At 32.9% G+C, this 16,949-nt stretch overlaps 1 protein-coding gene across 5 annotated transcripts in view; it reads left to right on the forward strand.

The window, feature by feature from the left end:
* Positions 1–16,949, forward strand: part of LOC118187928 (lactadherin-like) — an 80,985-nt gene that overhangs the window by 42,045 nt on the left and 21,991 nt on the right. For 4 of the 5 annotated variants that reach the window (XM_035358225.2, XM_035358224.2, XM_035358226.2 and 1 more), the window contains exons 3-4: positions 12,547–12,746; positions 15,920–16,042. In XM_035358225.2, the coding sequence (XP_035214116.1) occupies positions 12,547–12,746; positions 15,920–16,042 (323 nt within the window). Of the gene's footprint in view, positions 1–12,546; positions 12,751–15,919; positions 16,043–16,949 lie in introns of those variants that run through there. The other variant, XM_035358230.2, reaches the window with a different exon arrangement.

Consider the following 16,949-nt stretch of genomic DNA (forward strand, 5'->3'; position numbering starts at 1 on the left):
AAAGAAATCCCACTGATTCAAAAAAATGCAAACGTCTCGAAGAGTTCATCAGAGCACCCAACTAAATTAGTTTGTGAGTATACAAAACGTGCATTGGCAGAAAACAAAACATCATTAACATTTAAGGGAATTCGAAAGACGAAAAGTTATTGGATTCAAAGCTAGTGTTATCACAGCAGTGGAGGACAGAAAAATATCAAGCACGATAGTCCAGCACTGTTTGCAATGATTGTTGCAGGGAGTGGCCATAGTTCGGCGCTCGTTACTGTTACTCAATTTAACCTTCTATCACAAATGTCAACAGTTTCTATGAAGCAAAGAGCGAGTAAACCGAATTCCTGTATGAGCATATAGCTCTTTTACGCTGAAACTTGGTACGATGCTTGAAAACTTGGCAGCGAATCATCATTCACTGTTATAATGCGGAACGGTATTTGGAAAGATGCATGGAAGAACATCATAGCTCCGGCGTGAGCGTCAGCATTTGGATGTTATCACATTTTAGTCATGTTCTCGTATTCTGTAATACACAAGCACTATGACTAATCAGTAGTGTCTCAATGATGTCTTGGAATTATAAATTCTACCTTCATTTGGAACCTTTGGAATCTTCTTAGAAATACAGGGTGTTTATAAAGTTCCGGACCCATTTTGATGTTTAATAACTCACAAAATAATGAAGATATAAACAAACTTATGGCATTTATTGATGGAATAACTTATATATTTTCCTTTTCAGGTTTGAATAGCTTTACTTTTGTAAATATCATCTGCGCGTGTGGTTAATTTCAGATAATCTGTACCAGTCTAAATACCAGTCTTTTCCAGTCTAAATATCTGTACTTTTCTAATATCGTCTGCTTATTAATTGCATTTTTCTCTCTTTTGTTTTTGGCAACTATTGCAATGTTATGGACTTTTTCCTTTGGGGATTTGTAAAGGACAACGTTTATAGGAGGAGAGTGTCGAACATCGATGATCTAAAAGCCAGAATTACAACCGCAATAGCCTCTGTGAATGCCGACATGCTTGCCGGTACCTGGCGTGGAATTGAATTTCGACTTGATATTCTCCTTGCGACGAAGGGGGCACACGTGGAAGTTCATTGACAAGGGTCATGAAACCTTTTTAGTCTATCTAACCATTTATGTTATTAATTTCAATCTATCTTTATTATTTTATGAGTTATTAAACATCAAAATGGGTCCGGGACTTTATAAACAACCTGTATATTGCAATAGTATATGCTGCTGTCTATGTCACTGGCAATATCAAATGTATCCTCTGCAATAAGGATGTACCATCATTTTTAAGGATGTATCATCATCATCTTTACCAAATGTATCTGAAATAAGGATGTATAATAAAATAAAAATCTGATTATTAATGCAATCTGAAAGATTGCACAAGTTTTTATATCATTTCTTCTATTGGCCATGTATGAGATATGATTGCTAGAAGATTGTCCCGAATTTTCACAACTGTATTTACGACTGATACATTGCAGATGCAAATCGAATCTACGTAGAAGAACATTCCACAGACATCCGTCCAAGAATTTTTCTGGTTAGCACAACAACATGTGCAATCTATTTTAACAACTAGAAAGAACTAGAAAAAGGGCAAATTTACAGAGATTCGTCATTTTAGTGTTTTCTTATATCACATTTTTTCTTCGATAAATACCTGTATGTAAATTCGTGTGCTTATTGGAGCTGCAGATGTGCCGAAGTTTCTTTTCTGTTTTTGTCTCTTACTTTTTGTTTGTTTTTCTTTTATTTGTTTGTCTTACTTTTTTTCTGTTTAATAAAGCAGGCTGATTAACGCATTCAAGGTTCTATCAGCACCTTTCACACTCACTGTTGATAGCTTCTTTCCGGCACATGTGCTAGAATACTTTAAGTGTCACGAGTAGAGCTTCCTTCGTACAACTGCGCCCACCAGCGGCCGAGCGGTAAAGACGCTGAACACTGGTAGTTCGGTCTGAGGTTCGAATCCCGCGAACGGGCTGGCTGCATGGGCGTTTTCGTGGTTTTCCCCATGTGTAACGTGTATACGAGCCAGTTTCCCTTAGAAAGTCCTCCACGAAAGGCATCCCTCCCTTTAGGCAGATAGCCCTCGTGTGCTTTGCCATAATTAAATACACCAACACCAACACACCAACCTTCGTACAACTCTGTGTTAGTTAAAAGCTACCGATTATTAACTGTTCTAACTGAGGCTGTCAACTTCCTATTAAATATTATATAAATGTACATACTCATAAAGTTGGTTGAGTTAAAAATGAGGCAGATGTACCGAATAAAATAAAAATCTGATTATTAATGCAACACAGACACTTTACAGCACACAACACTTGTAATTCATCATTTCCAATTCACTGTTATTTAAATAATCATCTTTCATTACCGTGATCGACTGAGAGGGGGAGACAGCTTGTTAAAGGATCGTTCTAATCTGCTAATAAAGTCCGATCAAATATTACGCATTATTTAAAATTAAATATGCAGTAAAATATTTTAATTATCTAGTTGCATATAGTTGCATTTAAATACACCGCAAATGTCTTCTCTACTGCAAAAATCTGAATTTTCTGTTCCTTATTCTATAAAATGCTACACTTTCTCCTTTGCATTTTTAAAACTGAATCAGTGTTTTTTATTATTGTAAATAAAATAAATTTGGAAGTGCTGAAAATTTCAACAATTTCAATTTGCAAAAGCAGTTTGCTTATCTATAGATAAGACATTTTCAATTTAATACTGATTGTTAATTTAATATTGATTGCAGCAAGCTTATTTGCTTACAACAAAAGCACAAGAAAAAACTACAAAGTGCTTCAATAGAAAAACAAGAAAACTCGACACAGATTAAAGGCAACTTAAGTTTTACATATAATTTTGTCTTCAGTTCAGAAGGATTATTTTCCGTGAAATTAGAAGACTAGGGACAGTAAGTGAAGGAAAACAAAAAAATAACAAAACACGGTGATGAGTGAATGTAGGGCCTTGTTAAGAATGTCTGAGATCCCAAGCACAGTTTATTTAAGAGATTCTAAGGGTTACCTTACTTGCATTTTTGAAATGTAAAAGAAGATTTTGGGACCTTAGAGAGTCTCGCAGTCTTTCGTAACATAAACTAACGAGCTCTAGAAAGACTGTACAGGAATTTTTCTAGGTTCTTGACAGCAGACAGAGAACGTCAGAAGGGTCTAAATGACCCTTTCAATCCCAAAGAGTTCACAGACGACCCATTTGAGTTTACATAAGCCAACACTTCTGGCGTAACTTAAAGAAGTAATGTTGATCTCAAAATGTAATTAGACTGCTCGCAGGATAATTTAAACAGGCAGGAAAGCTCTGGCTTGTAGAAGCCGGTGGAACAAGCCTAATGGCTAGAAGCACTCAAAGTCTCAGAATCAAATCGCTCGTAAGTTAAATTTACAACGTGGCCTTCAAGCAGGAATAACACGCTCTAAAATCAACTTCGCTTAAATAGCACTTCTTTCTCCCTTAATTTGAATAACCGCTTGCTAACTGATTTACATTCTGGCAGGAAAGCGTGGGTGAAAAGGAGAGTGACAGGAAAGTTGCTTTAACTAAAAATTCACTATTAGTCAAAATAAAAAAATAAATCCTAACAATCTTTTACAGTCTGAAGCCTCAAGATCAGGCTTTATGAGCCTAGGTGATAATTTGATCTCACCCATGACTTTTATGTTTTATGTAGGTTTAATTTAAGTTGAAGCAGGAACAAAAGATGTGCCATTTCGACTCTATTGCGTATTTTTAACTTAACTGATTGAATTTCAGCATGATGTGCAATTAAAAAAAAAAAGAGAAAGAGAGATTATATTAAGAGAAAAAAATGCATTAAGCTAGTCAAAAATGAGTTGATATCTTACGAGTTGTGATATCGATACGAGTACATATTAATTGGATTCAACTATATATAAATTAATCGTGCATGAAGATAATATTTCCAATATTAGGAAAGACAATAGTCTTTTCTAGAGTTTAGTATTAATATGAAGGAATCAATGTTTATTTAAATTTTTATATTTGTGAACTTTTTCATTTTATGTATGTAAAAACCTGTAATTAAAATACTACTATGTCTATTATAATTTATCTAAAGAATATAAGTAATATGCTCATAGTTCATAGTTCACTTTTCGCGATGGAGATCAGCGCTGACTTACCGTATATTTTCTGAATGATTTCCAAGATTCTCTTCATCTCACTTGTTATCAGCGCCTCACACAAACCTGAACTCTTGGACATAAATCTCTAGAACAAATATTATGTCTGTTTTCTATTAGGCGGATTCGCATCTTGATGGTGAAGCACAAGTGAGCCGTGATTTTATCAACGATATAAGGAAAATGGATAAGGCGAACAAGCTTGTAAATCTGAAAAATGATGTCTCATGAAGCAAAGGAAATAACTATACAATTTAAATTAATGCAAAATTAAATATATCTGATAGAATAATTTCTTATATAGAAATAATAAAATGACAATTCTTTTATATTCTCGAATTTTTAATTACACTGTTTTCCATGAAAAATCTTTGTCAAAAGAATTTTATAGAGCTCAAATTTCAAAAATGAAATCCAAATTCACTAGGGTCACTTTCATAAAATTTTTGCAAGCATTATTGCTTTTGGATAGATATGTTTTAATGAATTAAAAGTTTTAATTTGGTCTGTTTTAAGAGCTACTTTTTTTTGGAATCTCATCATTCAGTCCAGAGGTAAAGAAACTAGCGAAGAATAGAAATGAGAAGTGTTGATTTTGAAATTTGTGTTCTTTAAAGAACCTTGAGAGTTAAAATGCAGTAACGGTGGAAAACCTAGGTTCTCTGCTACAGAAGTATAAATTACGCTAAGTTGAAAACATAATATGTAATTAGTGAGTTTCTTTCCGTTTAACAACATAGGTGAACATATCGTGTAAGACTATGACACATTAGTGAAATTATACGATGGATAACATATGAATGCACTTGACTGGTACAACATGATTTCAGCCTGCTTAACAGTTCATTCGGGCAGGCAGGTACTTGGCGATGTAGAACAATAATCCGAAATGCTTCGATAGATTCCTATTTCCACTTTGATGTTACTTGTTAGAACTTTATGTATTACATTTCTGCACCACGCTCGAGAGAATCACGTCTACTGGCCACGTCGGCAGACACCATCAGAATCGGGACTACACAAAACCCTTTCTCTCTCCATCTCCGTCGGGAGGAACCTTCCACGCGGTTATATAGTTCACCTTTTTTGCTCAGAGCAATCGCGAACGGAAGAAATGCAAATTTTCCAACAAGAAGTAAGAACTTCGATCAAAAGTACAGCAATTAAAATAATTCGAAGGTGTTGAACCTTACCATGATAGGCACAGGTTGAAGATAGACCAGCACCTCTGCAATACTATAGGTGACTGATGTATTGCTGTAGCTAGCTAACTGTTAAGCTTGAACCCTAGTTTAGATTTCCAAGAGAGAACACCCTGTATAGGGATGTGGTTCGAAGGTCTGCAAGCCTTCTTCCTCTACCACCAGCTTCTTGCGAGAATTTCGACGCACCGTATATTTTAAGTGCTGTCTCGCCGTACAGACACTATACGCTTACAAACACCCATGCCTTCTCTGAGTTTCGAGCCTGGGCACATTGGTATTGCAGACAATTTCGCTAAGCACTATAACAGCCAAGCGGAACCTTACTGACACAGGCCAGGAATAAGCATACGAGATAGCAAGACTTACCATATGGGGCTACAAGAGCTGTCCTGTGTTGCTATTAATCCAGTGAAACATCCTACAGAAGCTCCGAGCAAACTTTTCAAAATATTTCCATGCAGCTATTATGTGAATGAATTTGTATACTAATATAAGGAATTTTTTTTATTGCTCACAAATGTCTTGCTCTTATTTTGAAAGGTATTTTACAATATTGTCTATTTTGTAACGAAATTTTGGATTATTTATTATATATCTTCGAAATTAGAGTTTTTTTACCTTAATACGTTCCTTACTAATGTTTACTCCACTAAATGGAAACCTTAGTTATTTATTATGAGGAAAAAAAAAAATTATCATACGTCATTTTCGACGTAGTTCCCTGGTTTGCAATGTACACTGCGAAAAAAAATGCATAGTTCTAATTCAAATTGCGTTTTCATATCTCGAAAGCGCGGCTTAGGATTTATATTAGATTTATATATAGCATTGTTCTAACATAGGTATTTTTACACAAAATTATACTTTTTCTGAAATAACATGCCAATCTTTTTTTGATATTTCGATTCTATGACTCAAATTATGCCTAGTTGTTAAATTTTGTAATTTTTGGTGGGAAATTTATGGAGAACTTTAAAAATTTAGCTTGGCGAACTTTTTTTAGTTTGCTCCAAGAATAATTCACTCGGCGAATTTCTTAATTTATAGCAACCAATTTTCCTTTTTTTTTTTTTTTTTTCTTTTTCATTGTCCTCGAGCAGAAAAAAAGTCATCGTTCATACTTTCAAATAATTTCAACGAAGTGCGTAAACCATATTTTGGTTATTATTGCTTATAATAAATACGCCAAATTTCAAAACGCGCCAAAATATAAATTCGCGTATATCTTAGGAAATTTTCAATAAGAAACTCTAATTATTTGCAGTTATGCTTACTTTGATGATGGCAAAAATTTTATAGGTTATAATTCAAAATGTTTTTCGAAAAATTTATAAAAATTATTTAAAAACATAAATTAAAAAAATAAATCATTAAAAATGGCAGAATTTTATTTGGAATGAACCTAAATTTCGAAGTATGAAAGGTTTGGTTTGGTTTATTAGATTACGGCAAAGCACTCGAGGGCTATCTGCCTTAAGGGAGGGATGCCTTAGTGGAGGACGTTTTAAGGGAAATTGGCTCGTATACACGTTACACATGAGGAAAACCACGAAAACGCCCATGCAGCCGTTCGCGGGATTCGAACCTCGGACCGAATTACCAGTGTTCAGCGACGTTCCGCTCTTCCGCTGGTGGGCCTCGAAATAAGAAAGGAAGAATCAGATAAGTTTAATAAAAAAGAGATATTAATAAACATATCAAATTCAATTAACATTGAGGAGCTAACATTTTGAAGGCTAATTTTTTTAAAACTACTCGTGCGATTTTTACAAAACTTGGCAGTTTGGCATAGTTTGAGTCTTAGAATCGAAATATGAAAAATAATTGGCATGTCATTTCAGAAAAAGTCGGATTTTGTGTCAAAATACCTATATTAGAATAACACTATATATAAATCTAATACATATCTTAAGTGAAGCGTGAAGCTTTCGAGACATGAAAAACTGAAGTTGAGTTTCGTTAATGGGCCCAGTAGAACGAGAGATATAAAACGGCCTGCTCCCCCCCTTTTTTTTTTGCGCAGTGTACGTACTGCAGCGCTGAAGTGTATGGTTAACTTGTGAGAAGAATTCTAATCTTTGGTTGGGACTGTAGCCACTCGTTAGCCGAGTTTTCATTGCTTCAGAAACGCTTGCCGTTCGTCTTCTTTTTTAACAGTCCAGACACAAGAAGTGAGTTGAAAGGTGATGCCTAGTGTATAAAGTGGATATGTGAGATATTCAGATTTCACATGCAAAATCGTTATAATAGTTAAACAGGCAGTATGCGGTCAAGCATTGCCATGCAACAACAATACTTCTGATGGGATAAATTTCTCTGAAGAAAAGACATCGGTTTTAGCCGCTCTTCAAACTTTTGGGCCATTCTGATACATGCTACCAGAATACATAAGAATCACCATACGGTGCGCTCAACCTGAAACGGATTTCACTTGATTTAACATTTTCAGTACTGGAAAAAATGCATCACAAATTGTTATTCTAGTGCGGTGCCTGTTGACAACGGGGCAGTTATAATTCACTTATGCTTCTTACTTAAGCGATGCATCATTATACTGATCTGTTGATATGTCTAATTAGCATTATACTATATATCTCTTGATTATACTTTGCGGCACAAATATAACTCCTGGCAACTTACAAATAAATCGTTTCGTAATTTTACTACTGAATATCTACTTAGACTGCTGAATATTGATTTAAAGTATCTTTTTTCAAATATAAATTCAAAACTTTGTATCATTTGCGCATGATAAAACATTAATATATCGGTCAACGACCAGTTTTTCAAGGAAAAAAAAAACAAAAACAAAACAAAAAAAAAGTTCTACTAGATTTTTCCAGATGATTGTGCTCTTAGGGTAATAATGCAGACTGATATTTAATTAAAGTTCCTTATTTCATAAATTCGATTATTATTGCATTTTATATGCGAAATTAGTAATTTTTAAAAATAAGAACAAAATATATAATAACATAATTAGTAATAGACAAAAAAAAGACTGTTTTTTAATATTTTTATGAAATTAGCATGAAAAATTCTCTTTCCTCTCAATGCTCTTAAAAAAGTTACGTTAAACGAAAGATATCTTGAATAAAAGCACATACAAAAGTGTGTGTATTAATTTGATTAATTTATTTAACGAGAGTTACAGTAAAGTGCTTAAGAAATCTACTTGCTTTCATTTGACGGCTATCAAGTGATCTATTGACTAGAAATTACAGACAGCTTTAACAGATGTTAAAAGGCTATTTGACAGCCGACTATATGAATTATTTGGATTGCTTTTGTTCAGCGATAAATTATTTTTGGATGATATTTGCATAGTGTGAACTTAGTTTTCCATCGAATAAAACGTGAGGACATGACAACTCTCATCATTTTAAGCGTCTTAAAGTTACCGTTATATTTATACTTAAGTCTGGAATTATACATTTTTTATAATAATCTGTAGATTTCTGTTCGACTGTTTTTAGTTCTATAACATTAGTCAACACATTTAAGCTTTTTTTCTACCACATGGAAGAAAGCAATACATTTTCACTAAATTATTCTTTTCCAAATACGAAAATAACAATGAAAATACATAACGTTACAGTTAAAGATGACAGCAAAATTCGTAATCTACATACGCAACATAATACGTGACGTACAAACTGACAGTAAAATGCGTAACGTTGTTATGTAACAACTGTGAGTTAGATCCTAGCAAAAGGAATAATATATTCTAATTTTGTAGACATATAACTATAAGAGTATAGGTAAAGGGGATGAAGACAACTGCGATATTTTTCCGTTTTGTCATCTTAGCGACTATACTCATAAAATATCCAAGTCAAATTTCAAATATTTCGGATTTCTGCAACTTTGCTTTGAAATGAATGAAAAGGTTGTATAAGTTACTAAAGGAAACGGGAAGTTTATATACAACCATATTTAGTATACTTATACATCAAGTAAATCACACGTTTATTGATTTTGCAATTCTAGTTTTTTATGGCACTCTTCTTACGTTTCGGCTTTGTGAAAATTAGTTAATATTATGCTGTTGTACGTTTTTTAAACCGATAAAACCTAATAAAATGATTTACATTTAATAAAATTAAATTAAATATTTTGTTGCACGTTAGTAATATTCCACAGTTTTGCAGAATGGCTGCCACGTTAACTGAAAATACTATATAAGTGAAATTGCTGAATAATGTAACAGGTGTTTTTTCATTTTTGTAGAATGCTCACACAGTGACAGTGATATATAAAAAGCAATATATAATTCTGTAATGCTACTGAACAAAATTTCTAAAAGCATATGCAAGGAGTCTCATGAGATTTATATAATGTCGCTATGCAGGAAAACTGTGGTCATGTCAGTGTCATGATTTATACACCATGCTTCCATGCATATGAATCGTGTCTGCTTGGTTCAACCACGGCACTCTCTACTTACCACCTAGAAAATAATTGCCTGTAAAATTCACAATAAGAAAGATCTTAAACTATTCATTCTTGAAGATTCATAGGAATGGTGGGATTATAAAATGAAGTCATTTGTTATTTTGAATTTAAGTTAGGATTGATAGCTAATTGTGCCAAAGATTCTGTAGTTAGCAGAAAGTTTAGCTATTATCTGTTTAAACTTACTCCATTGCCATGCTAATTATCAGGATGGGAACACTTGAATTGTACTTTAAACAGAAAATGGTACAGAATGTAGTCATTATCTGAACTACCGTAATAAATGTAAGCGGCAACCCGTAACAATGCGTCGATATAGTTTTGTTATTCTTCTTCTTGTGTTAATCACTCCAACTTCGACACGAGAAGGCGATCCTAGGAACACCATCAATCGCATTCTATGGACGTGAATATTGAAGTATAGATAAATTATAGCGGTCCCTTTTCATCTAATCTGCGACCAGAAACTTCAGGGGGTTCCATCGGTCATGACGAGTCTGCTATCTGTAACTGTGTGAGGTCGGGGCGGCCGACGCCCTTGCACATCCGAGAGAGATACCCATCTCTATTTCCCCCAGTGCTCGCTGTGAAGGGAGCAGTCACCTAATTTGGACATGCGCCCGAAATGGGCTTTCCTTGTTCTTATCCCCGCAACCCCCGGTAGAATAATTAGAGAAACTTCGAATGAGTTGAAAATATTCTCTGCCCGATGCAAACTGTCATAGCCTACATTTTTTTCTTCTTACCAGTTCTCTAGTATTTTTTTCCGCAACTTGGGTTTAATTTTGTGTAGATTCTTTCCTCGATTCTGGCTAGTAGAATGTTATTGATTGTTCCATTCAAGACCTGCATTTGAAGTTCTGTTTGCAAGAACACTTCTAGTCTTTTTTTACTTGGTTATGTTTTTTCCCCTGGTGCCCAGAATGTTCCTGGCATTGAAAGAAAAGTTTTGTCTGTTTTTTCAAAGAAACAAACGGTTGTAATACGCTGTTAGGAAATTTCAGTTGCTTTTGGGTGATTAAAAATGAAAGTGACAATTCTTATTAATCGTATAATACTGTTCTAAGCTCTAAATTCATCAAAGTTTGTATGTAACACTTTAGAGTAAAATATGACATATCGCTTCGAAGCAGCTTCCACTACCCTCAAAAAGGCGCTTGTCTGATTTGATTGAATTCCTAGTCTCCAAAAGTTAAGCCAGCAAACGGTTTTCTTACGAACTGCTATTTATTGGATAACTTAAGACCAGTCTATCTTATGAAACGTATTTCTGCGCATATGCTAAGAAATCATACGTCGAGAAAATGAGACCATCCTAAATAATAATGGAGACAGTAGCAGCAACCATTAAATCATTCAGTCATACTTCAGAAGAGAGGCACACATATTTAGTTTTCTTTCTTACTTTTACTACTTGTTGGTAAAAGCCTTATTGTCTCGACGACTAGTGTACAAGGTGCCAAAAGTAGTGTATAAGCCAAGTTTCTTAAAAAAGGTCCTTCAAGAAGATTTTTCTCCCTTTCGACGGACAACTTTCATGCGATTTATCGTTTTCAATTAAATTTAAGTTTAACAATTTTATATAAATAAATATAGGTATTGACAATTACTCGGTATAAAAAGCTGACTACTTAACGTCATTGGAGCGTAAAAGGAGAGAATATAGCACCATTTTATTAGGTTAATATATTTGTAAATTTCTTTAACGCTTAATTAAATTTGTAGTGATAGCATATGCAATTCCAACTTTTTTTTATGATAAATTTTAAAGTAATGTTGATACCTTAGATCTGTAGAACATACTCAGGTATATGCAAAAGTTTCTTCAGATAATACAATATATATTTATTATCAACATTAAAATTTAGAACTTGCTTTTAAGATGGGTCTAAAGTTTAAACATCATGTTTTGCAGAACCTTTTCAAAATGTTCAACTCAAGAATGATAAGAATAATAGTAATAATCAAACTATTTTTCTATCGAACAATGCATTTAGTAGTAATTTCTCATTATCATTTACTTATTGCTATCATTCATTATCGTTTGATACTAAATTAAAGAATAGTACTTCGAAGGTATATGTATCATTAGCGTTTCCTATACGGTATTTCAAAGATCTCTCAAACGCCTTCCATTCTAACAGAGAATTCTTTCAGAATTTATGTAGTAAACTGATTTTGATAACATAATGGAATTACTTGGAAACATAATGAATTAATTTATACACTTTTTAGGAAATTCTTAATAACGAAGAGGAGTAGAAATTTCTTACTACCTTTTTGTTATCTGAAATTTCTCTGTGAAGGAAATCTTTTACAGTTTGAAACTCCACTTAGCTATTCCTCCCGAAAGATTTCTCTTCTACGATTTAACATTTATATTTATGCATAATACTTTATAAGATATAACATATTACTTATTGACTCAATTTTTACTTCTTCTCGTTTTTGATTTGCCTCAGTAGACATAAACATAATCATTGGACTTTTTATTTACTTTCTGGTTAAGAGATGCAAAATGGCGTAAGAATGCAGCATACAAAAGAGATGTAAAGTTCAGTTTTTGTTTAATTATATAACAAATTTATTTATTGATTAAATTTGTTTATTGATTTGCAAACTTAGTTTTTGATCGCAGCTGTCGTTATTAATATTGATTCTCCCGACCTCTCTTATCTTCTCCAGGATGTAGCTCTCCACTGGGTCTAATGACAGGTGCAGTTCAAGATTGGCAGATCAGTGTCAGTTCATCGTCCGACCACCGGAAAGATCCCGGATGCCATATGCGCTACGCCCGGATATACCAACCTCCGGGCAGAGCCTGGTGTGCGGGACGAAAGGCCGCCATGGAATGGATTCAAGTCGATCTCGGAGTTTCAGCCATCGTAGGTGCAGTCAAAGTTTAGGGAAGATCTCTATAATGGCCTTCCCATTTATTAATGTGAGATAAGAAACTATAAATGTATACAAAATTAAGAATTGGCCGTTTTAAAAATTACAACCAAGCGGGAGTTTATTAAAGTGAATGATAACAAAATATACTAATTCCTTAAATTCCACCTAAAAGTGTAAAAAGCGTCTTTACCTGGTATCTTATGGGTTATTCAAGTCCATCAAAGAAATCCAAATCACCTTTTTTACAAGATGAAATATTTGCTCATTGGTGAATAGGATAAGTAAACGAGAAAAAAATCGAAATTGAACTTTATTTTATTTATTTTGCGTGCATGCTTAATTCTGATATATTTGAAATGCAGTCAAATATTTATTCGTATATCTATTTATATGCTCGTCTAAACTTGTATGACATACGAAAAAATTGTAAATTTAATGATTCTAAATTCTATGAGTCGAAAATTTTCATAACACATGACCTGAGGTAATTGCATGATCACTTTATTTTTGCATTTTAAACAAGAATAATTTCCATGTCAGACACTGAATAAAGTTCTTCAGATAAAATATTTAAAAACAGAAAAAGATACAGATTGTGAACTTTGCAGGTACTCCAAATTTTATAACCAACTCAACTCAATGACAAGATTAACCTATATTGGTGTAGGGAGCATCAGAGCTGAAGTTAAAAAGGTGAACTTGTGTTCGCTTCAGTGACCAATTGAGGTTTAATTTAACATATGATCCTAAGTACGTTTACTGTTAGAAACAGTTGTAGGAACACGAAATTTGATCACCAACATTAACACCATCGTCATCATTAAGAAATATTACTGTTACGATAGAGCAGTTACGATGGCTTGAGAAAAGAATAATAGCAAATGAAGACACGTATTCCTCAGAGAAGCTGTGCCTTCCCAAAGATGTCAAGATAAAATCATAACATTTCAGCTTAAAGGCTTTAGGAGTCTGCATGTTAATTTAGCATTTTAGGAATCATAGTATGCGTCTGCATCAAGCAGACTTGTTTAATGAATTTTTGAAACGGAAGGCATTGAGCGAGTAAATTAGCCAGCCTTATCTCCTGATTTGAATCTTAAATAAAACTTGAGGGGCATCATTTAGAGAAACTTCTCGGGAAAATGTTTTTAATAAAGATTAGTCTTTGAATACTATACTGGTGAAGGAGTAACTTATTATAACAAGTTTTCCGACCGAATTCTCCGACTCACCTTGTAAAATGAGTGTAAAAATTAGGGAAGATCGTAAAATGAGTGTAAAAATTAGGGATTACGATTACTATAGGACTACTATAGTCCTCTTTTCTCCGGATATAGCCTGTATATTTTTTAAACCCTTAAATATACAAAAAATCTTCTGTTCCGTTACATTATTTTTAAATAAAATTATGTAATAAAATAAGCAAAATTGAAATATATTAATATTCCAACTAAAAATCTTCCGGAAGCAAAAGCACTGAAAACTGGCAAGGGCAGAACAGTAATTTTTGGAATTCTGTGACCTACCTGAACTTGGTTGATTTCATATTCATAAGATCGCTACTTATTTTGAAACATTATTTTGCTATTTAATTAAATAATATTTTTAAAACTTAGTATCTTATTCCTGTAATTGTATTTTGATTTAAATGAAATGGAGACTTGATAAAAGAAACAAGAGTTTACATCATGACTACAGACGTTGAATGTATGATAGATTTATTCCTAACCCTGTGAAACATTGTAAAAATTCAAAATAAATAAATTATGCAAATGTAAAAGGATTTTTATGACACAGAAATAGATGCAAATTTACTAAAATATTTTACATTTTTCGCCAACGCTCAAAGGGTCCGCGTTGCTGATACAGCAGATATTGATGATTAGTTTCGTCTGTAGCTAACATATCATGGTTGGCTAAAAGCACAACATTAGTTGCAAATATTATTTCTGTAAAATCAAAGATCTATATGATCTTTAATTTTACAGAAAATTTTGATTGAGATACTATTGTAAACGTTTTGTGTGATAGTGAACTGGAAAAATGTCTTGCTGAAAAAGATTATCATTACTACTGTATTCAACTGTGTCATCAATTCACCCAACCAAATTTTTCCAATACACCCAACCAAATTTTCCCGTAATGCATAGGTGTCTACCGCATCATCAAATGGAACATACTAAACATTTGTAAAATATATAAAAAACTTTATGAGTTTACTTCTATTTCAATATGATAAAATTTAGTGCTGGTTGCTTAGTTTATTTGTTATGAATTGCAAAACTATTTCATGATATTAGTACCATTATACAGTAGATATATGGAATCCTGTGTTTGACAGCCGTAATTGCTGTTAAGTGTTATTTTTTACTTTTATTTCGAAATGAAATGTCATAACCAAGTAAGCCATGTAAAAAGAAATGTGTAAAATTCAGTGAAGAATCAAATAGGAAATTTTAGGGCTTAAAATTAAACCAGAATAACTAGAATCTATTGAATTGCGTAAAGCTGATTTTTTTCTCTGTGGTGGGAAGAAATATTGTACTGTTTTTGATTTAAAAGTGTATTAACTGAGAAGAGAAAAAATGCAAGAAGACTACTAAAAACTAATAAATTTCATTGTATGAGCGCCTGTAAATCTGAAGGAAAGGAAAATGACGGCATCTAAAAATGCTTTAATATATATAGTCTTTAGTGTCTTGTTTTCTAATCATCAGAACATAGAACCTTACCTTAAAGACAGCAATTTGCTTTGTTTTTTTTAAATATTTGTTTTTACTTCACAATTGTTGTTGTTACATATTATTTCAGTTGATGTACTATTTCATAGCATAATTTTAAGTCATACGCATTTATAAACGAATTTCGATTTATGTTTCTGTGTTACAGTACTATATGTACAGCTTCAAATAAATTCATGGAAATTTATCAGATAGATTATGAAATATAAGCATTGTTGTGTTTATAAATATAATTTTGGACATTGTTGTTTTTTTACCAATGGTGGATCCTCAACCGACTTCGGCTTGGCCATTAAGGCCAGAAGGGGTGGTTGTGGGCGGCGTGAACAACGGTGTAATGAATTTTGGGTACTTATTTAAATTAAAACGCAAAATTAAGATAACTTCATAAAAAATTAATCACTCTTTTTCACTTCATTAAGGTAACGGGAATGATGACACAAGGACGAGGTGACGGACATCAATGGGTGACATCGTACTTCTTGTCATACAGCTTGGATGCTTATCATTGGAAATATTGCTCTGATATGTACAGCAATCGGAAGGTAAATTTCAATATTTCCTTTGGAAAAAGCGTAATCACAGAGATTAAAGAGACTTGTGAAGATTTGTTTTTAAAAGTGATATTTTTAAACGAGTTATGTAACATATTGTTATGAAGTATAGCCAGTAGGACTTCATAAAAACGTCCTGTAAATTGATTTTTGTAAAATCGATTTAATATTAGAATAGAAAGGTTACTCTAAAGAGCTCTGATGGGGAGAAATTGAGATAAATTGCTCGATAACTTAACAAAACGCTAAATGACGACGGCTAATCCAACAGAGAAAAATATAAAAAATACATGAATAATCGTCACGAACTCAAATGTGGTAGAATGGTAATATATGGCTTGATAACAAAATTCAGATTGCATGAAATGCGGCTTAACGATTAAAATTAGAATGTTTACTTTTAATCTGAATGCTAGCCAAGTGGAGATAGCTGTATTAATCGACTCTAATATAAGCATTTACAGGAGCTGTATTTTCTTAGTTTCTAATCTCTGTTATTGAATAAGGAAGAATATGTATGTGATTTCATTACATTGTGAAAAAGTCTGATGCGGACACGCCATGACTTCCTTGTACGGAATTTTAAATTATACGCATTTTTTTTTTTTTTTTTTTTTTTTTGCTGAAATTCATTTAAACTTATTTCCTCAAATTTCATTAGAGTTCTCATTCAATTAATTCAGTTCTCACTTTGTGGCAAGCCAAATACATAAAACCTCAAAATATCTTAATTAAAATTGAAAGATATTAAAAAGACATAAAACACCAAATTCAGTTAAAATAATTTTTAAAAAATTTACAATTAAAATTAGAGTTTCTACGCTAAAACAAGCAATTCGGCCATCAGGCAAGAAGACAGATTTTTCGGTGCACAAAACTATACTGGTTATCATAAATT

The sequence above is a fragment of the Stegodyphus dumicola genome, chromosome 6 (assembly GCF_044657685.1).
Source record: "Stegodyphus dumicola isolate Sdum_Otavi_A_Nest chromosome 6, ASM4465768v1".
NCBI lineage: Eukaryota > Metazoa > Arthropoda > Arachnida > Araneae > Eresidae > Stegodyphus > Stegodyphus dumicola.